Raw genomic sequence first — 23210 nt, forward strand, 5'->3', positions numbered from 1 at the left:
GGGCGGCGAACGTCCACTTCCTGAATGGGGAGGGACGTTTGGCGCCACAGCAACATCACACAGCCGCCAGCCAATAGAACCGGAGGGGCGGAGATGAGCGGGACGTCCCGCCCACCTCCTTCCTTCCACATAGCCGGCGGGAGACGTGGGACGCAGGTACGCAGAGTTCATCGCTCCCGTGGTGTCACACGGAGCGACATGTGCTGCCACAGGAACGATGAACAACCGGCACAAGTAAAAATAAACGATATTATGAAACTGAGCGACGAGTACACGACTCACGATTTGTGAGCGATACCGCATCGCTCAGTGGTTTCACACAAGACGACATCGTGTATGATGCCAGATGTGCGTCACGAAAACCGTGACCCCGACGATGCATCGCACGATCCGTCGTCTCGTGTAAAGCACCCTTTAGGCCTGATCATATTCCAGACATCTTTTTTAGCCCTCCCATTGACTTGTAATCTAAGTATTCAGTGTCTTCATAGTTGAAAATACCAGCAAAATGGACACATTATATGTTTCAAACACGTGCTCTTCTTTAAAGGATGAAACATTTAAAAGATGCTCCGAAGTAGCTAAACATGAACAGCAAGTCGTTTTTCCATTGAAAACTTCAGCATTATTCTTTTGAGCACTTTCTCTGCTCTTTTTTTTATTGCATTTAATGCTCAGTAAACAGCAAAAAAAAGGCTCAGTGTGAATATAGCCTCTTTCTCTTAAGACATTATTATTATTATATATTATTATAGCGCCATTTATTCCATGGTGCTTTACAAGTGAAAAGAGTATACATAAAAACAAGTACAATAGTCATGAACAATACAAGGTACACACTGGTATAGGAGGAGAGAGGACCCTGCCCGCGAGGGCTCACAGTCTACAGGTGATGGGTGAGGGTACAGTAGGCAAGTATAGAGTTCGTTGTGCAGTGTTGTACTGGTCTGAAGGTTATTGTAGGTTGTAGGCTTGTTGGAAGAGGTGGGTCTTTAGGTTCCTCTTGAAGCTTTCCACGGTAGGGGAGAGTCTGATATGCTGGGGTAGAGTGTTCCAGAGTATGGGGGATGCACGGGAGAAATCTTGTATGCGATTGTGGGAAGAGGAGATAAGAGAGGAGTAGAGGAGGAGATCTTGTGAGGATCTGAGGTTGCGTGTGGGTAGGTACCGGGAGACTAGGTTACAGATGTATGGAGGAGACAGGTTGTGGATGGCTTTGTATGTTATGGTTAGTGTTTTGAACGGGACTCTTTGTGCAATGGGAAGCCAGTGAAGGGATTGACAGAGAGGAGCGGTCAGGGAATAGCGGGGGGACATTTGGATTAATCGGGCTGCAGAGTTTAGGATAGATTGGAGGGATGCAAGAGTGTTAGAAGGGAGGCCAGAGAGGAGGAGGTTGCAGTAGTCAGATGGGAGATAATGAGGGCATGCAGTAGTGTTTTTGCTGATTCTTGGTTAAGGAATGCATTAATCTAGGAGATATTTTTGAGTTGTAGTCGGCAGGAGGTGAAGAAGTCTTAGATGTATGGCTTGAAGGATAGAGCAGAGTCGAGGGATACTCCAAGGCAACAAGCTTATGAGACTGGGGAGAGTAAGCAGCCATCAACTTTGATGGATAGGCTTGTTGGGGAGATTGAGAGAGGAGGAGGAAAGGTAATGAATTCAGTTTTGTCCATGTTAAACTTTAGAAATCGCGCAGAGAAGAAGGATGAAATAGCAGAGAGACATTGTGGGATTTTGGTTAGTAGGGAGGTGATGTCAGGTCCAGAGAGGTAGATCTGTGTATCGTCTGCGTAGAGATGATACTGAAAGCCGTGGAACTCTATGAGCTGTCCCAGGCCGAAGGTGTAGATGGCAAAGAGGAGGCGTCCAAGAACAGAACCTTGGGGAACACCAACAGATAGGGGGTGAGATGAGGAGGTGGTTTGAGAGTGGGAGACTCAGAAAGTTCGGTCGGTTAGGTATGAGAGATCAAAGATAGCACCAAGTATGTGATGCCCAGAGACAAGAGAATCTGTAGTAGGAGGGAATGGTCTACTGTGTCAAAGACAGAGGACAGGTCCAGGAGAAGGAGGACAGAGTATTGTAACATGGCTTTGGCAGTTAGTAGGTCAGACATTGATAACATATCAGAAGGCTCTGCGACTATTGTCTGATCAGTTGCGGTTTGCTGCCAAATACTAGTGACAGCAGAATGGTTAGTCTGCTCTTGTTGACATAGCCCACCCACATTAGTCATTGAGGGCTCTTAATGGGAATATGTCATCTATTGTTTAAATCAAGATTTTGTGTTACATGCATTTTAAAACAAAATCACAGTGGCCACTGGGGCTTTTTTAGTCTCATGCACCCTGTCATTTAAGGAAATGTTTCCTTCAGGCTCCTCATCAGCAAAGACAGGATTGCAATGACTGGTAACAAGAACCATATATATACAAACACAGTAGTGAGTTTACTCTACATTGCCAACTCGCTTTACTGGCCAACATTCAATTGTGTGGACGTTACCCACTTGACACTGCATTAAGTCTTGGTCTCGGTACCACGGTTAGAGAGTGAATGCCAAGGCTCCCCTGGGACATGTTAAGCAGAGTGGATTGAGCAGAGTTTGTCCAATGAAGATATATTTGGAGCTGCCTGGTGTCTACCCTTGCAATTTTGAGGTTAATAGTGATGAATCTCTTACAGAATGCCCCTGTCCAAGTATATGCCTTTATTGGACATCCCATTGATTTTAATTTAGACGATGTAATGTTGTCAGAGTACACTTTCTGCCTAGATCCTATAGAGACACTTGATCATTGAGGGTCTCAGTAATAGAAAGCCCTGTGATTGGACTATTTTTGCAGGGAGCCTTCTGTATAAAACAGAATTGTCTAAAAAGTCATGGCTAGTAGTGATTACTGAACTAAGGGAAGGAACAAGTTATCTTCTTAAAGGCATCCTGTCAGCTGATTCATGCTGCCCATTCCATTGGCAAAATGAATCAGATCTCGGCCAGGTATATCTTTCTCTAAAATGATCCACTCTAGGTTTCTTGGTATGGGAAAGACCTGTCAATGACCTAGAGAGGTGTCTGGAAGAAGCCCACCAGGATCAGCGGTGAGCTGGACTCATGTCTATGTTATGCTGACCATATCTGGAAAGGACGGAGCGTTTCAGAGAAAAAATTCCTGGCTTCAATTGTGAAGCCAAGCTCTGATTTATGCTGCCCATGGTTTGGGCAAGGTGTCATCATGGTTAGGCTTCTGGCACTACCCTGTAGACATCATAGTTATTCCCCACCAATGTATCCTATAATAAATGGGAAAGAGAGCGTTGTGAGTTAGGCAGAAGAGCCAACAAGCTTATTGTTCCTTTATATATTAGGCTCTTACATCCAACCTTAGGAATATGTTTTTACCTTATATCAGAACCTTCGTTTATGTTCTCATTGCAATCTTTAGAAATACAAGCTTTATCTGGGTCAAATATCACCTGATACATTACTATTCCATGTTAATGGGAACCCCTGCAGTGATATGCGAATGTCAAATGCTGTAGACTCAGAAAGTGTTCCATTTATGGCCTGGAAATAATTAATGGTTAGTATTGTGATTAGATTCAAAGTCTGAGAAACAACAATGTATAAAAGTCATGGAACATGCAAAAAAGATAGGTTAGACTCAGAGGGAGCGAAAAAATGTACCGGACAAAAGAAACAAGATGAAATGGAAAAAAAGGATTGGGAAGGTTAAAAGACTTTGTAGTAGAGGAATTTCTAAGTTGAGCAGTTGTAAAAATATCCCAATTGTTATCCAATATCAAAGAAAACCAGAAAATGATTGGCCTTGGGAAATTAAAACTATAATGGACCTAAATTGAAATAGATTTGTCATGTTTGAACTAAAAAATGATAACTTAAATTCATGGGATAAATTAGAAAAAGTCAGAAAGTCAGCTCAACCGTCCATAGAAAACCATGCCGTCCATGGAAAACTGAGCTCAACTGTCCATGGAAAACCATGTCATCCATGAAAACTGAGCTCAACCGCCCATGGAAACCATGCCATCCATGGAAAACTGAGGTCAACCATGCATGGAAAACCATGCCATCCATGGAAAACTGAGGTCAACCACCCATAGAAAACCATGCCATCCATGGAAAACTGAGGTCAACCGTCCATGGAAAACTGAGCTCAACTGTCCATGGAAAACCATGCTATCCATGGGAAACTGAACTCAACCATCCATGGAAAACTGAGCTCAACCGTCCATGGAAAACCATGCCATCCATGAAAACTGAGCTCAACTGCCCATGGAATACCATGCCATCCATGGAAAACTGAGGTCAACCACCCATGGATATACATGCCATCCATGGAAAACTGAGGTCAACCGCCCATGGAAAACCATGCCATCCATGGAAAACTGAGCTCAACTGTCCATGGAAAGCTAAGCTCAACCGTCCATGGAAAACCGTGCTGTCCATGGAGAACCATGCTTGGAAGGAACCAGATAGATCTTGTCAGCTGATAAACTTGATCCATAAAGATAAAGGTCTGGCATACAGGCGTCTTAAAAACTAATTTATTTCAAATATTAATTTTAAATCACAAATAGAGCCTCCAAAAACTTCTGATTCAAACCACATGGTACAAAATTCACAAACGTGTTTCGGACTGGTCTCCTTAGTCATTGTTTTAAACTCATGTGCACCCATTGTTTGGATGAGGTCTTTGAGAGTCACACTTTGATCTGCGAGCAAAAAATAATCTAAATATTCACAGAAAAAATACCAATTTCAATACATTCGCCTTTTGTTTTTACAATTTTATTATAGGGCCCATCAAAATTGGCTAATTATTGCCAATTATAATTGGGAAAGAGTTCAGATATCAGCCTAAAAATCAAAGTTTTTGGCAGCATAATCAGAAGATGTGCTGCCAAGAACATGATGTTCTATGAGCACAGAACGATCTTATAAATGATTGTTCTGTGTGCACGGAAGGGCGGTCAACCAGTCAAAACGATCTGTTCAACGACAGCCCATCAGCACGCACATTTTGGATCGGTGGTAATTTAACAGTTTTATTATGCCCTTAGGTTTTATTTTATCCATACAGTTTTAGTTGTGTGGTGTTTTTACGGTTTGTTTGTTTTTTTGTAATAAATAGTTTATGTCTAGCTCTCCTAAGGAAAGAGAAGTTTGAGAAAATAAAATTGACTTGACTTTAACATTCTTAAATAAATATGATGGTAGGAATGGGGATAGAAATGCAGGAAGATGCAAAAATAGTGATGTGAAATTATAATTAGAAAATATATAGAATTTTATTTGAGGAGTAAGATGGAAACAGAAACCCTTAGAGAGGTGTTATTTCACCCAAGTGTTCTCCAAAACGTCAAGCGAGATAATGATTCATCCGCTCAAGAATTGCTCAAATATAAAAAGTAATGAGAACTGTATTCTACTCCTTCTTCTGCTCTGTGTTTTTCATTAACTCTCCCTCCTGCATGACTTGTGTAACCACTTTTTTTTATATATATAACCCTTCATTAAACCTACCAAGCATTTAGGAATGAAGGCTGACTTTCCTTCATCTTCACAATTGACTGTGTTCTTACTTTGCTGATGCCTCTATGTTGTCTCTTTTCTTCCTTCTTTTCTCTCCCCTTTGGCCTATGGGCAGGGAAGGCCGCATGGTGGTGCTGTCCTTGGTGCTGGGTCTCTCCGAGCAGGATGACTTTGCCAATATCCCAGACCTGCAAACCAATGGCTCTCAACAGAACCAGAACACTCAGGGCGAAAAGAGGTAGGAGGGGGGAGCGCAAATGTGCCCTCCCTGCGTGGGGTCGGAATGTCAGATTTTGTATGTTACGTATGGAAAAAATGTTATCCTAGTGTTCACTTTCGTCAGCCGTCCTTGCTTCCCATCCCTTATCATAATTATATACAGTGTCCGTGCTTGTGTGAGTGCAGCTGTGTGTGTCTTATAGACTGTGATGTATGTTAGTTTACTAATTTGAGAAATCAGTAGGAATCTAAAAGTCCGGACTGGTCAATACATAGAGCATAAATAGACTATGGCTAAAGAAGGGTTTTTTAAAAACTATGTTTAATGGCCAGAAATGATCCATTTTTTTTTCATTGCTTAGAAGTATAATCGTTAGATTTTACACACAAGATGATCATTTTTTGGCAAAATGAATGGAGATGAGTGGACCTGTGTAAGATCAGGTTCAGCAAGTTCATCCAGACTTTAGATAAAGTACGGTTTGGGACCCAGACTTGACCTGAACCTCATTGGAAGTCAATCATTCGGCAGTTCAGGTCTCCATGTACATGCATAAACAGATCACTTCCGGGGGCTGGTGGTTGGGGTTTTTTCTTTCTTTTTTTTGTGCTCACTACATCCGGTCATGCTGTTATTACCCCCAGTGCGAGGGGTTCAAACACTGCAAGCAGCTCGCACTGGGCTGAGCACCCAGCACACCCGAGCCCAGCAATGCTCACACAAGTGCTCAGCATACGTAAAGCACCAGAACTTCGAACTGGAACTCTGTGGTTTTGTAAAGTCTGTGTTCAGTATGAACGCCGAACTTTAAAGTTCGGGTAAGCTCATCTCTAGAGATGAGCCAACCCAAGGTTCGGTGTTCTGTGTTCTAACCAAACACAGACTTTGCAAAAAAAAAAAACAGAGTTCCAGTTCGTAGATCAGGTACTTTACATATGCAAACCACTTTCGCGAACATCGCTGTGCTCGGGTACGCTCGGTGCGCAGCCCAATGTGAGCCGCATACAGTATTTTCTTGGCTTGCTCTGGGGGTAACAACAGCATGATCGGATGTAGTGTGCACCCCCCAAAAAATGAAAACACCGCACCCACCAGCCCTTTAAAGTGATCTATTTATGCCTGGCTGTATGTCGGCGGAGAGCTGAACTGCCCAATCAGTGATTTCCATTCGGGTTCAGGTCAAGGCCGGGCCCCAAACCAAAACTTTTTCAAAAGTTCAGCTGAACCCGCCAAACCGAACTTCCATGGTCTGCTCATCTCCATTCATCTCTAAAAATGAACTGAGGAGGACACAAAAAATTACTCCATGTACATAGAGGGCCTTCTTTCATTAGTTGTCAGCCCTGTATATTGTAGTCCATGTCAAAGTATTTCTCTTTCTAGGCACATATATTACATTAAGTCAGGCAGGGGTCGCCAACCTGTGGCCCTCGGGCTCATGATTTGTGTCTTGCGGGTATCTGCTAGTGTGTGCATTACTACCCGGTCTAGAAAGTATGAGAGTAAGGGGTACTTTGCACACTACGACATAGCAAGCCGATGGTAGCGATGCCGAGCGCAATAGTCCCCGCCCCCGTCGCAGCTGCGATATCTTGTGATAGCTGCCGTAGCGAAAATTATCGCTATGGCAGCTTCACATGCACTTACCTGCCCTGCGACGTTGCTCTGGCCGGCGACCCGCCTCCTTCCTAAGGGGGCGGGTCGTGCGGCATCACAGCGACGTCACACGGCAGGCGGCCAATAGAAGCATGAGGGCAGAGATGAGCGGGACGTAAACATCCCGCCCACCTCCTTCCTTCCTCATTGCAGCCGGGACGCAGGTAAGGCGATGTTCCTCGCTCCTGCAGCTTCACACACAGCGATGTGTGCTGCCGCAAGAACGAGGAACAACATCGTAACGTCGGTCCTTCCGAAATTATGGAAATGACCGACGCTACACCGATCATACGATTTCGACGCTTTTGCGCTCGTTAATTGTAGTAAAAACGATTCACATACTCCGATGTCGACAGCGACGCCGGATGTGCGTCACTTTCGATTTGACCCCACCGACATTGCACCTGCGATGTCTTAGTGTGCAAAGTACCCTTAAGTCTCCCGATAGTGAAGTTTGTGAGTAGCCCTCACAAAAGAGCAGAACTGGATGCACATATACTGCCCATGGGGCTATTAGGGTAACATTTTAAGATGGATATAGGATGATACTGCCAATTTAGAGATGTGCTTGAAGCTGGATGAAATAGTGTTGTCATGACACGGACTTAGGGAAGGCCTGGCATGAGGTAAAACACAAAACAGACAGGGGTTTTACCAAGACAAACAAGGGGTACATTGGGGACACATTAACAATGTTGGGCCCTGTTGCTAATGAGAGGGAACATGGACAACTCCTCCACTTACCTGCCGCTGTACCCTGCACTCTTAGCCAGTCGCTATACAGGATCATCACCTGTGACTGTGCAGGAACCTGAAGCCCTGAGAGACCCTGTAGTAAGCCCTGGCTAGTGAGTGGGAAGGTAAGGATCACTAGTCCCACTGCTACACTAAAACAACACAGCAAGGGAAGGCAAGAAAAAGGGGAAAATAAGAACTGATTAACTCCAACAACTAGGCTGCAGTCAGGCACCAGTACTCCAGCCTACACCGCTACCAACATCAAGGGCTCCAGCAGCTCCTTCCACCTCCAGGCCCAGAATCCAAATCACAAAGAGAATAACTGGCATCCTCTGCTGGAAGCAGGGGATACATAAAGGGACTGGGAGTGGTCCCAAATCGGAAACACCTGACCAGGAGTCAGAAGCTGCTGGCAAGGAAAACTGACATTAACCCATGCCACACCCAAAGGAAGAATTTACGTTTAATATATAGAGTTTCAGATGATAATGAGAGACTCTAGTCCTGATCCTGTCACTAGTGTCCAAATACAGAGACGGCCGTGACAAGTGTGGAGGGAGTACTTAATGCGAAAATACCGAATGGGGCAAGATTGTAACCCATAGAGGTAGGTATATTGCGTATAATGGTAGGGGGCAAAAGGTCTTTATCAATGTAACTTCTCAAGGGTATCTTTGGCTGAATTATCCCGATAATGGGGGGCTATGGATGTTGTTTGTGGCTAGTTGTCAAAGCAGAATGTCCTTCTTAAGGCAAGATACGTTGGAGACCACTGCTGTAGGGGAACATAAAAGCTCTATGATGCCAATGGAAAGTATGAACTATAAAACAACCACATGTTAATGTGTTATCACCCCGTGAGTAAAATAGGACAATCATTATGTGCAGTGTCGTCCTTGAGCAGCAGAAAATGGAGGAGATGACATCAGGGGGCTTGTCTGGGACGTGAACTCAAGGCTTTTTTCTCCATCAGTGCTTCTATTCAATCATTCACTTTGTTGTAGTTGAAAGGGAATTTATTTCATATATGAAGAAATACACAGGTATTTTTTTTACTCCATTGGATCTGACACTTATGAAGTAAACCCTTGCCTTACTGTCATACACCGCAGCATTCCTTCCAGGACCAAGAGGTCATCATCGCTTCTTTCATTCGGTGCCCAGAAAAATAGGATCACAGGCACAAAGACCCCATCAATGGGAGCTTTCTAGTTAAATCTTCTCCGGCTGAGAAGTGTGAAAAGAAATGCAGACATTTGGGCTGGAATCGCTTCTCCAAGTTAGCACAGTGTTAATTAAGTGGTCCAATTTTCACTCCAAGGTTATTTTTATTCTTCCTATACCACGCTACATATATTAACACATTAATGCTGTCATTGAACCGCAGTCTGTCACGCAGATCTTCCAAATATAAAACCATAAGAAGAAAACAGAGCCTCCATCCAGAGCCCGCCAGAGTGAAGAACATGACGTATTTCGGTCTTGATTCCCCAACGAAATGTGGGTGGTAATTTTCACAGTTTCAATATCTGCTGATGATGTTGTGACAGTTGATTTAATGAAGATTCATACAACCAGGTATATAAACCAAGGTATAAAAATACTTGAGACCTCCTCACAAATGTGTTGCCTTCTAAATGAAGGCCCCAACATGAATGAAGAGAGATGACACTCAGAAACCCTAGTGTATTCCAATCTGAGGCATTCTTCTGGCTTTCTAAATTATGATTTTCCAGTAGGGAGAGAAACATAATCCCCCCGTGAGAAAATTGGAAATTAAACGTCAATGTTTACCCCTTAAATAGCAATGAATTCTCTCGATCCATCACCTCAATTACTCGATCTATTAATTGTAGCTTAAGATACCGTCACTTGTTAACATCATCTCATCTATATTTAAATCTAGTTAATGACTTTACTGTTATGTGCTGATTGTAGAGAAATCCACAGCTAGGACACGTCAATGAGAACAGTATCATTGCTTGAGTTATGTGGTCTCGTCCTTTGGTCACTTGGTTTCCTTCATCTGTCTACTTTGGAATGAATAATCTATGCCATTACTTATGCAGTTGTTGTCAATAGCTACTAAACAGTATTTGGAGTGGTGCTGCTTACTTCATGAATTGTTTTATATCTGGCCACTGCTGGTCTGATAATAGCTGAATGGTGGGAGTGTTGGGCTGTAGAGGAAGCCAGGTGATAGCCGGCTTGGCCCCGCTCTTCTTTACTAGTCTTGTGCATGTGTACCGCCTCGGCCGTGGAGTGCGACACTTACTTGAGTCTTCTGGAGTGCATCCACCACCCAATTGCCGGTCACCATCGTAGATGTAGCACGACAGCTCATCAAACTGAGAGATTCTTTGCAACACAACAACAAACGCTTTAATGACTTTCAATCTTCTAGACAGAGATGGCCAAATCCTTATTACATTCCTGTTCTGCCACCACCTTACTTTCGAATACTTTTCTTGCACTAGCTCTTGCCCTGGGAGTTAGCCTTCCAGTACCTGAGTCTAGACTCCTGCTTCTCCCCAATTCTCACCTTTCGTGGATTTTATAGTCTGCTTCTAAAGCACCCAGACAGCTACTAGTCATTCAACCTGTATATGGGTCCGTCAGCGGTACACTTCTTCCCGACGCCCAACTTGTCCCTAGACTCTCTTAAACCCGTCACAAGGTGAGCTGTAGGCTCTGGACCACTTGGAGGGTACTTCCTGGTTCCATGACAGACTCTAGTACAGAGCTCGTCCTTGTTTCAGCAACACTTGACAGACCGGATTCACTTCCTGAGCTGTCTGGCTAACCAACTCTCTGTCACTCCCCCAATCTCATTCTATGTTTCCTCGGTTACCTTGGTATGTATCTCTGTGCCTGCTAGCACCTGCATATCCCTCTTCATAATACTAACAAACTCTATCTATATCTTGTATTATATCCTATACTTAAAGGGACTCAACCAGCAGGATTTTCATATATAAAGTAAAGCCAGTGCTATACTGGTGCTAGGATGCTGAATGTAAGCATAGATATAGTTCTCAGATTGGATGTTTTATTACAGTAATACGGGCAAGTAAAGTTACAGCAATGCACTGCTATTTGATTGATAGGTGCAACAGGAAGGGAATTTGTGGGTCAGGTCTTGATATCTACTTCCACCCCTGTCTGCCTGCGTGGCCTCCCTCCCACTGCCACCGTTATAGCTGCTAATTTAGGTGGGTGCACAATATCATTTGTAAGTATTGTGCGACTCATGTTCTTCTGGGTGTGGTCTGCGGTGACCCAGTGAAAACATGCTGCGTCCAAAACACTGCAATTCCACCCATCCTAAGACTTTTTTACATTTACTAACATTTTTAAAACAACAATAACATTTTATTAAACATAACAAACATTAAGTTAATCAAACTTCATAATAGCCCATAAACAGGGGCTTAAAGGGAATCTGTCAGCAGGTTTTTGCCACGTAAGCTGAAGCCAGCATGCTGCATGTATTAAAACATAGATTTCAGGGATGCCTGTCTTGTCAAGGTCCCATCTGTTGTTTATTTGCTATGTTTGTTTTAGCAGCAGGACCCTTATCATTCCTTAGACTACAGAGCTCTATAGAGAGCCTGATGTGGGTGGGGCCAACTCTCTCAGCACTACTACATGGCTAAATCTAAAAATTCTGATTTTGTCAGAAAGGCTGCACCTAGTAATCTAAGTGATATATCATTGGATTCAGAATCTCCTTGCCTACATTATGCTACTTTCAGATGAGGTAGCAAAAACCTGCTGACAGATTGCCTTTAACTATAATAGGTGCAGGAGTAACAATTGCACCCAGACCCTGGAGACTAAAGGGGTCCAAAAGGTTCCTTTGCCCCATATCTAAAAACTGTTACTATTAAAGACCTATGTTAGCTGATGCCCTGTTGGAGATTTTGCATTGTGGTCCACAAGCTTCAAGTTGCACCAATGCCTAGATAAGCTAATTAACAAATGTGGGCCTTGGTTTTGTAGGCCTACAATGCTGTGTTCCAGAAGCTTCTACTCATTAATTTTCTATTATGATTTTGAGTCAGCGAGAACTTGTGGTTACTTACTTCTCCTCCACTCCCACTCATCGTTCTGGCCAATAACACAGTGGCCAAGCCCAATTGCATAGATAACCCTCCTCTATTAGTCGTGAATTATTGAATATTTCCGACAACAGCCATAACATCATTTCACTGCCGCTTGCTATAATGTTCACATAGGTGCTCTGTTACCCTAGCTAGCCTCCAATATCAACTGGCTGGGTTGCCATGCTGATTATAAATTTCTTTCAATATTGTGCCTATAGGTTAGTGCCTATTCTAACCAATTGGTAATCCGACACTGGTGTTGGATGTTGGATCCCCACTGATCTGATATTAATGACCTATCCTAAAGCAGGCCAGTTATCTCTCCTGATTCCCCTATATGCTCAGTTCAGCCAATCGTCCTTTAGTTCTCCAAGAGATTCCCTTTGCCAGACTCCTCAGGGAGCGGCTTACCTTCAGGAACTACACTAGGACTATCCATTGTAAATCCAACAGCTGGATCTTTTTCTTTGCCAAATCGGGAGATATTAAGATGGTCGAAATCAGTAGACTCTAGAGCTAGTGCCCTTTACAGTCCAATAGCTCATCATGATGCACAATTTCCACCAGCTTTAGAGGTGGAAGCAGCCCCCTTAGCTCTTGGACCCTGGTCCAGTTATGCCCATGACCTTCAGACACATCACGGTCAGAGGAAGGAAGTTCTCCTGTGTCGAACCCAATCCAGAAATAAGACAATGGGAAAAGCCCTGATCTCCTGAAATAGGGAACACATTTCTTAATTCAATGATATAATGAATTGTATGAAATCTATATGTACATCTAAAGACTTTCTCTAAAGGTTATTTGTTGGCTAGACATTCTCTTTAAGTTATTGATTTCTGCTACCTGATTTTGAAGAGAGAAACTTCGGTAAATGACTATGGAAGGTCCTAAAACTTCACAATCCATATCTAAGCAGTTTTCAGAGTTTTATAGATCATTAACGCAAGGTTCAATGGTTCATTAAAAAAATCAAATGGGTTGCCACTGAATAAATATTGATGGCCTCCCATCAGTGCTACTTTGGCAGCCATCTGACCAAGGCAACCAGCGCTGATGAGAACAAGAGGCACCATAGTGGACTATTGCCATGCCCTGCATCTCCTGTTGGCACCACTTGACTTTCTTCAAAGGCCACCTAGTAGGCTACTTATTGTGGCCAACCACACTCTACAGAAAAGTTCGAATACATGCCTATAAGAACTGGAATTATTGAATGTTTTTCTTCGTAAACTACTGAACATTCTGTATAAAACAGACCAAATCATGCTCAGTAGCTAAGAAACAGTGCGATCTACATGACAAGCAGCACGGCAGGTGTCCATCAGTTCTCCTGCCCTAGCCGAAAGTCTTTCATCATCTGTTCTTTTTAGGTTTCTGCAAAGAAAAAGTAGCCAGCACACATGGCAGTATATTCTCATACTGACATACATAATATATATATTTTCTGTGCACCCTGCCTTGCTTCATTTGATAATTCTAAAACATTTTTGGCCTGATGTAACCACCACTGTTCTGCTGAACCTGATGTTGTTTATTTCTTGTTCCTGTGACTCTAATTTCCCCTTATTATCTGATTATAAGTCTAGCCTTTTTATCCAGCTGGATGTCGTCCTCAAAAAGACACCCATTGAGAAAAGTTGAGGACCACGCCCACTTGACTGAAAAGACTAGTTTATTATGCAGGGGACATATCACAGGAATGGAAAGGCACGGGAACAAAAGAAAAGCAGAAACAAATTCAGAACAGAGGCGGAAAATACAGAATTTTTCAAATTCACAAAAAGGTGGAAAAAACATCAGAGCAAAAATAATATATTTATGGCAAGTGATAGCTCATCTTAAAACATGAAATAGTTCCCAGTTAAGGGGATTTTCAGGGAATAATATTTTATTTAAACAATGCATTTCCATGCAACCATAATCAACTATGTAATTTAGACCAAATTAAAATTGCTTACCTTTATTCATCATTTTCATTTCATTACTGCAGCTTGAATTTACAGAGAGTGAGGACTTGTTGTACCCACTTAAAGGCGTGTTCTCATGTTCTTCAATTGCTTTAATTAGTTAGACAGCATGAAAAAAAGCAAGTTTACAATTGACTTGCTTTTTCTATCATCTGTCATTTTCCTGCAATGAGAGATTTTATCTTTTATAGTGTACAGATCATTTCCATGGAGCCTGGCCTCTACTGCCTGGATTACAGTAATTACAGATTGCAGTAATTACATTCCAAGAGAGGGTTTAACTCTTAACATCCCATACAGCTCTCTCCAGTCCATTGATTTCTACACAGGATTTAGCTGCTCACCTCTGATCTACTGAAGAGATACAGTTATAAATCACCAGTCTGGAACTTTCACAGCAGGTCCCCTACTCATGGCAAATTCATTACATTCCAGGAGAGAGGTTAACTCTTATCATCCCATTCAGCTCTCTACAGTTCATTGATTTCTGTGCGGGATTAACTGCTCACCTCTTATTTACTGAAGAAATGCAGTTATAAATCACCAGTCTGCAGCTTTCACAGCAGGTCTCTTAATCAAGGCTGTATGTTTTGGCTGTCCTGAGCCATGTGCTTGTTCAAATGCCTTATCTATGTATGAAAAATTGTTTAAGAGAACTGAAGTCCTCAGTGGTTGATACCTTTTAATGGCTAACTGAAAAGATGGTAATAATAGCAAGCTTTCCAGACTGCTCAGGTCTCTTCTTCAGGCTCAATATAACACAAAATCTGAAGATGGTTAATTAACCTGATGTGTACTGCAGCTACATGTGCAGAGAGCAGGAGCCGGCACTGGCAGCGTGAGAGCGGCGGAGGCTGGTAACGAAGGTAAATATCGGGTAACCACCTTGGTTACCCGATGTTTACCCTGTTTACAGCTTACCGCAGGCTGTCAGACGCTGGCTCCTGCTCCCTGTACATTCAGGATTGTTGCTCTCTCGCTGTCACACACAGCGATGTGTGCTTATCAGCGGGAGAGCAACAATAAAAAAACAAACCAGGGCTGTGTGTAACGAGCAGCGATCTCACAGCAGGGGCCAGATCGCTGCTCAGTGTCACACACAGCGAGATTGCTAATAAGGTCACTGTTGCGTCACCAAAACCGTGACGTAGCAGCGATTTCGGTAGCGATCTCGCTGTGTGTGAAGCACCCCTAGGACAAACCACTGATAGCTCAATGTGTCAATACTACAGTTGTATTCACCACAGCTATCACTGAATGATGACGGGCCACCCTGCTAGAAACCAGGAAATAAGGAGACTGTAAGGACAATGCATTGCTCGGAACTGCTCAAGCGACAACTTGAGAATGCCCCTTTAAAGTAAGATAGGTAATAGGCTAGGCCTCATAACGTTCATCCTAAACTCCCAATTTACAAAGGTCCCGGACACTTTTTCTGAAATTTGAAACATTTTACACAGAGATTGATATTGATTGGAATAAACGTTTTCCACCACAATGCAGTATAGAAAAACATGTCGGTGAACCAAGGCAGGTACAACTTGTCATACATCATCACACTCCTCCGTAATTACATACTGGCATCTGGCTTGATGCCTGGGCCTCAGTATACATTTACTGCTTGTAATTGTGTATTAGCAGTTCCACCATCAGTAATTTTATAATATCACTACATTTTCTTATTGCTAGCAAATTACAATTCATGCCCTTTACATATTTACATTAAAGCTGGGAATTTCTGTTCTCAAGGATAAGAGTTAAATTTTATTTGCAGCTCCAATGCTAATTGCTTATTAATGTGCATGGTTGACCAAACCTGCTTGTAATCCCGGGAGATTTTCTGCATGAAGCGTCAAAGGATTATGCTAAAGCTGTAACCCCTTTACTCCACTCCTTTATGTGATTGAGGGATTTGATGCAGAACATTATGGAATCCATGCACACTCCTGCAGCTACTTGCTAATTATCCATATTAAGATCATACTGACATCAATGACCTGCAGAGTGCTCCGGATATCAGTGCCTGTGCACGATGAAACCATAAAGGCAGAGCCAAGTGCATTCTGAAACATTGCTTCATCAATGGATACACAATGTGCATTTATATAATGGAAGGATGCATTATTAAAGGGAACCAAACATCATTACCTGCAGCTAATCGCGTCCTCTCATCAGCTGTTCTGCAGTCCTGTTGTGACCATGCGCGCTCCCGCAGTCACAACGGGATCTGAAGAAGCGAGGGCGCATGCGCCGCCTTCTCCTGCAAAATACTAAGTACAGCGGGCTTCAGAAACATTGCGCCGGAGATAAACGCTATGCGCAGGCGCCAACCCCGGCGCCATGTTTCTGAAGACAGAAATTTACATACGGCCAGTGAGAGGGAGGAACAGGCGGCGGGGATAAACGTCCATAACACGCCCGGACATTAGGAGAGAGGTGCACACGTCAATCAAAAAGTGCACGAATTTTCAAACTTTATAAAGTTGGATTTCACTGACTAAACACCCGAGCTGCACCCTGATGTTATGTATAGCCTGTGCCTGATAGTGCCAGTACTGCACTGGCTGCACCTTATACATGAAAATCCTGATGTTTGGTTCCCTTTAAATGAAACAGAAGATTGGAATATTGAGTCAATGTATAAATATCATAAAATTTAGAAGAATAATGTATGAAATTCTTGTCACGTGGAATGACAATGTCACGCTACAAGCGTGGAGAGCACGTTCAGACCAAAAAAAGTCTGACACATGATGAAAAAACCACCAAAACAACAACATAAATAAGGGGGCACACCGGGGACATAATAACAACGGTGGGCCCTGGCGCTAGTGAGTGTAGCTGTCCCTAGTCTCCTAGCCTGTCTCTATACAGTCTCTTAGACCCTGGGAAACCCTATAGATGCCCTAACTAGTGAGATGAAGGTGAGATTCACTAAACCCACCTCTATATTACCCTGTTTTTCCGAAAATAAGACACTATCTTATATTTTTTTGCCCCGAAAAAAGCACTAGGTTTTATTTTCAAGGGGGTGTCTTATTCTCGAGGAGACGTGGTTGGCGGTTAGTTTACCCCCACAAAAAGCAGAACCCCCCCCACCTCCCAGGATCGTCATACTTTCCAGCCCAGGGCGTCTGTATGGCTCCACATCTCCCTGTGATCTCCCAGCAGGTACGCTGCACGCCTCCCCTTTGTCTGGCCGACACACATACTTCAGATCACACACACACACACACACACATCAGATAGCATACACTCATATAGACAAACACACACACACACACACACACACATCAGATAGCATACACTCATATAGACACACACACACATCAGATGTAATTTGTGAGACCCAATAGGGACAGTGTTGCCAATGTATGTAAAGCACTGTGGAATTAATGACGCTACATAAGTGAATAAATATTATTCTACAAAGAGAGATTCCTCCGCATTTGCTGGAAAGATCACCACTTATTCCTCCAAAGACAGCTCCTTCTCAGGTCAGCTTAGAATGAACTATAGCTGGAATAGAGAGAAGTGAGGAATGGATATTTATATCAGAAAGGAGTGGTTGCAGCTAAGATTATAACTACCTGTTAAATCACAGCAGGATAGAAAGGAGCCTTAACCCCTTCAGCAACGGATGGAATAATAAGCTCCAACTCAGAGAAGTTGTCTTTTTCCTATTCTGCACTTTTTTGTATAGATAGGATATTATTTGACAGCTGAATATTGTACTTCAAGATGTCAAGATAAGTTACGCCTTCTGAGTGAAGTTAAATCTGTCACTGAAAGCCATTTAAAGAGCAGCCTGACAGTATATCGATGAATATAATCACATATGTGACTTAACTGTAAGGCTAAGTCACATTGAACATTACACAGTAGATTAGACTGCATGATCGTATTTGACAAGTTACGCATCATACATGAATATTTGCTGCCTTTAACAGTCTTTAAGTCATTCTTTGTATATCATCTCCAAATTCACATTCCATCATTGCAACCTCCTGTCAACATCCTCAATTTTTCCAGTTTGCTCTGTAATCACGTTTCGTCAGTGAGCTAAAGAGCAAGGAATTACTAGACGTGCGGAACATAAGGTGGCCATACACACTGGATAGCAGTAGGTTGATGGTTGAACCAACGATTGTTTGCTGACTGATTCCAGTACATTTAGGCTATGTGCGCACGTTGCGTATTTGCATGCAGTTACGCTGCGTAACTGCATGCGTCCTGCGTCCCCAGCATAATCTATGAAGATTATGCAGGAGACGTGCGCACGTGGCGTATTAGAGCGCAGCGCTTCGGCTGCTCACCGAAGCGCGCATTCTAAGAAGTGACATGTCACTTCTTTCCTGCGCTCTGCATGCAGCGCCCGCTCTGTCTATGGGAGGGGCTGCACTCAGAGTGCATGGAATCGGCTTTTTTTTCATTACGGACTCTTTCTGCAGCGATTTGAAGCGCATGTGTGCTGTTCAAATCGCTGCAGAAATTTCTGCAGGGACAAACGCTACGTGCGCACATAGCCTTAGACAGATTCTGGTTCTTGCTGATGGCTAGTGAAAGGAGAATATCCTTTTTTGGAATGTTCGTTCATGGAAACATTCATTCTATTTGTAAATAGAAACTATCTGACTAATTTTAAAGGGAACCTGTCACCAGTTTTTTCACTATTAAACTATAAGTGTCACCTTCTGCAACTCCTGAGCTGCATTCTATGAAGGTGCACCTTGTTCCCTGACGCCCCTTGCAGACCCCAAAAATAACTTTATAAAATCTGCCGCCACGTATGCTAATTACCTCATCTGGTTGGATGGGTGTCCTCTTTTTTGGCTCCTGTCCCCCCTCCTGCTGCTGTTCGCCGTCCTCCTTTCATGATTAACGGAAATGACGCCTTCGTCATCATCCACGTTGCTATTTCAAATCTCGCGCCTGTGCAGAGCCATGTCCGCTCGCGCAGGCGCAGCTCGTTCTACCATATCTCGGACAGAGCAGAAAACATAGTTGCCCTCGCATGTGCGCCAGTGAGCTAAATGCGCAGGCACGAGGATTAGGTCAGGTGCGAGGATGACACAGTGATGCCATGCACAGCGCCGACCATAATCCTGCACCTGCGTAAATAGCTCACGGCTCGCGTGAGGGCAACTATGTTTTTTGCTCTGCTCACAATATGGCAGAGCGAACTGCACCTGCGTGAGCGGACATGACTCTGCCCAGGCACAAGATTTGAAAGAGCAACGTGGATGATGACGGAGGTGTCATCCACGTCAATCAAGAAAGCAGGATGGCGAACAGCGGCAGGAGGGGGTACAGGAGCCGAAAAAGAGGACGCCCATCCAACTAGAGGAGGTAATTAGCATACGTGGCGGCAGGTTTTATAAAGTTATTTTTGGGGTCTGCAGGGGGAGTCAGGGAACAAGGTGCACCTTCATAGAATGCAGCCCAGGAGCTGCAGAAGGTGACACTTTTGGTTCAATACTGAAAAAACTGATGACAGGTTCCCTTTAAATTTCTTTCACAAGAATGATCATCGTTCTTTGGTAAATGTCACCCAACAAATGACCATTTTGGTTGAAATTGCCCTTTGTGATCAATCTCAGACTAATGTGTGTGCCCACCGTTAGGCCTTTTGTACATGACCCATGTGCATTTTGCTGAATAAGCCACATAGTTCCATGTGAGTTTCAGACAAAGTTTTCTGCAATTTTCTATCCCCTGCAGCTTTTTTTTGTAAAGCACATTTTTGGATTGTTTTACAGCATTTTTTAGCTTATTAATAAAACAGCAGGAAAGCCGAAAACAGCAAGTTTGTAAAGGAAAACATAAATAAGAAAATGACCCTTTTCACTAGGGTATAAAACCTAAATGATGGCTTTACGCTAAATTACGGTTTCAGCCTTGAAATTTGCATTATCAGCAATTTCTTAATGCACTTCTACTACCGAAATTGCTCCTTTCACAGAATGCTTTACCTGGTAAAATAAGCAGAATTTAGGGACGGTACATTCAGAAAGCAAAGGAGAGGTTGTGATAGCCTTGAGCACATTACACAGCCACTGCGCTCTGTTTGCTGCTGATGGCAAAGGCTGGAATATAAATTCCACATTACTGCACTTCTCCAATGATGGAGTTCCACTCTAAGTAATAGCAGAAGATGAGTATACGGATTATATATCGAGACATTACCTTTCTTTTTATTATTGTTTATTATATGGCACCAATATGGAATATGGAGCAGGCTCGACTCCTAGTGCCGGTCCAGACATGCAGCGCACACATTCACTGTACATGTAGGGTATGTAAACCTAGATCAATAGATGATTGTATCCAAATTACTCAATGGGATAGATGAAGAGTAATGAGAAGCCATCGGTATTTTTATTAGTCTACACTGGTAAAATGTCTTGAAATGATGGGGACCTGTTGCGTTCGGCACTTGTCCTGGACTTGCTTTACCGCCGCTCACATGCTGGCTCCATCAGCTTTAATGCTCTGATGTTTTGGGGCTCAAAACTGATTCTTCTGTCAATCAATAATGAAGATTGTCAGGGGAAGGGGGGCCGCCAATATTTAATATAATAGAATATACCAAGAAGTTACTCAAAATGCACTTTGCTTAGTTCCTATTATTGTATCCCTCGATAAATCATTCACTTCCTTCATCTGGGTTAATTTAGTGCTTTTAAAGGGAACCGGTCACCAGGTTTTTCCCTTATGAGCTGCGGCCATCACCTGTGAACTCTTATATACAGCGCTCTAGAATACTGTATATAAGAGCCCAGGCCGCTCTGTATCACATAAAAAAGCCTTTAGAATACTCACCTAGGGGGAGGTTCAGTTCTATGGGTGTCGGTGGTCTCAGTCTGGCATCTACTCCATCTTGTGCGATCGCTGTCCCCCTGCCCAACTCCATGTGTTTGATGTGTCCTGCGCCATCCACACAGTAGTCTCCATTGTGCTCTTGCACATGCGCACTAGGATCTGCCCGGCTGACTGCAGATCAAAGTATTGTAGTGCACATGCGCAGGCAATCTTTGACCTTTCTTCGCGCCTGCACATAAGGCCAGAGTCACACTTGCGAGAGACTCGCGCAAGTCTGGCATCACATCACCCGGCACGCCACATGCTCTGCTGACAGAAGCGGGTCAGCTGCAGGTATTTCTATGCAGCTGAGACGATCCTGTCAGGAGAGTGTGCAGCCGTGCCGAGTGATGTGATGCGAGACTTGCGCAAGTCTCTCGCAAGTGTGACTCCGGCCTTACAGTACTTTTCTCTGCCCTCAGCCGAGCAGATCAAAGTGTGCATGCACGGGAGGACAATGGAGGCCTCTCTGTGAATGACACAGGGCATGTCATGCACACGAGGCTGGCCAGGAGCACGGTGATCGCACAAGATGGAGGAGGCGCCGGACAGAGAGCAGCGACACGTATCGGACCGGACCGCCCCCTAAGTGAGTATAATAAAGGTATTTCTTACATTATACACAGCGGCCTCGGCTCTTATATACAATATTCTGGAATGCTAGCTCATTGATGGTGGCCGCAGCTCATAAGGGAAAAACCTTGTGACAGGTTCCCTTTAAGGTAAAAATGTATAAGATTTATAAGGGATTGTTTATTTGACATTATGTCCAAATTAGTGGCACTATTACCTAGAAATCTACTGTACAACACCATTTTATGTGTATATAATTGGAGCAAAGGTTCAGCTCACCTGGTCGGTGCAAGATCAGAGGCTCCAAAATCCAAGATAAAGCAAGGGGAATATGACCAGCACACACCTCAGCCAAAATAAAAGTCCATTTATTGAAGTCCAATGTACATCAGTAGCAATACGTGCAACATCATGGTACAGAGCATAAAATGAAAAAAAAAACATACGTCAACGCGTTTCTGATCTAGTGTGGTCTTTAGTCTTTCCTTGGACTAAGACAGAGACTAAGGCCCACACTAGGTCAGAAACGCGTTGTCATACCTTATTTGATTTTATGCTCTGTACCATGATGTTGGAACTATTGCTACTGATTTTCATTGGACTTCAAGAAATTGACTTTTGTTTTGGAAGATTTACGTGCTGGTCATATTCCTCTATCTTTGTCTATTTGTATATAATACAACCCTGGAGATTAGTGATGGGCAGTCCGGCTCTTTTTGCTGATCCGGCTCACTTGGCTCCGCTCACCAAAAAGAGCTAAACGGATCCCTATTAAATATTTGTACACTGCAAATAAACACATATTTAAGATGATGTTAACGAGGCCAAAACCCTGCCCACCTGCTGCCAAAACCCCGCCCTCTTTCAGCAGGCCAATTAAATAATTAAATGGGCGGAGTTTTGTTCAGTTGGGTGGGGTTATAATCGCCGAACACCGGAGAGCCATTAAGAGAATTTAGTGGCTCTCTGGGGTGCCGGCTCCCGTCAGTCACAGCTGGGTACCGGCTCTGTGTGTCGGATTGGTCGCGATTGACCCATCACTACTGGAGATTGCACCAGCCATCGTGATGCCTGACCCAGTACCTATCCAGAAATTTCCTCCAGATTTTCCCTTTAAGGTTCCTTTTGACCTTGGATATATGACCTTGAGATAAAATGAATGCACTCATCCCCTCTAGTGCCAGCAGCCTTTATTCGGATGTTGGTAACCAGTGCATCTCCAGCTGCTGTGAACTGTACTATGCCCTGTCTGCCCACAGGGGCCTGCAGTTTAGTAACAGCTGGGTAGTCACAGGTTGCCAACGCTTTTTTAATTACTGATATTAGCCATGTACTTTTCTATGCGTGAGTGAGCCTGTAGCATTCCTATCATATCGCTCCGCTATGAACCTGAGTAATATATTTCCTAGCCTTCTTCATACCAGACTATCGCTGTTCTTCAGACAATGAGAGTATGGTAAAAAGGCCCATTGGCTATGCTGAGAGAGCTGGAAGCTGTTTTTTTTGTACAGAAAGCCTGATAGCATTCAGCA

General features: G+C 43.5%; 1 protein-coding gene across 6 annotated transcripts in view; it reads left to right on the top strand.

Moving 5' to 3' along the window:
• SYT7 (synaptotagmin 7) overlaps positions 1-23210 on the top strand; it is a 705049-nt gene that overhangs the window by 467542 nt on the left and 214297 nt on the right. For 3 of the 6 annotated variants that reach the window (XM_075325167.1, XM_075325169.1, XM_075325170.1), the window contains one exon: positions 5673-5795. The exons of the other annotated variants lie outside the window; for them this stretch is intronic. In XM_075325167.1, coding sequence (XP_075181282.1) covers positions 5673-5795 — 123 coding nt within the window. The remainder of the gene's footprint in view (positions 1-5672; positions 5796-23210) is intronic. 6 annotated transcript variants of the gene reach the window in all.

This window comes from Anomaloglossus baeobatrachus, chromosome 10, assembly GCF_048569485.1.
Source record: "Anomaloglossus baeobatrachus isolate aAnoBae1 chromosome 10, aAnoBae1.hap1, whole genome shotgun sequence".
Classification (NCBI taxonomy): Eukaryota; Metazoa; Chordata; class Amphibia; order Anura; family Aromobatidae; genus Anomaloglossus; species Anomaloglossus baeobatrachus.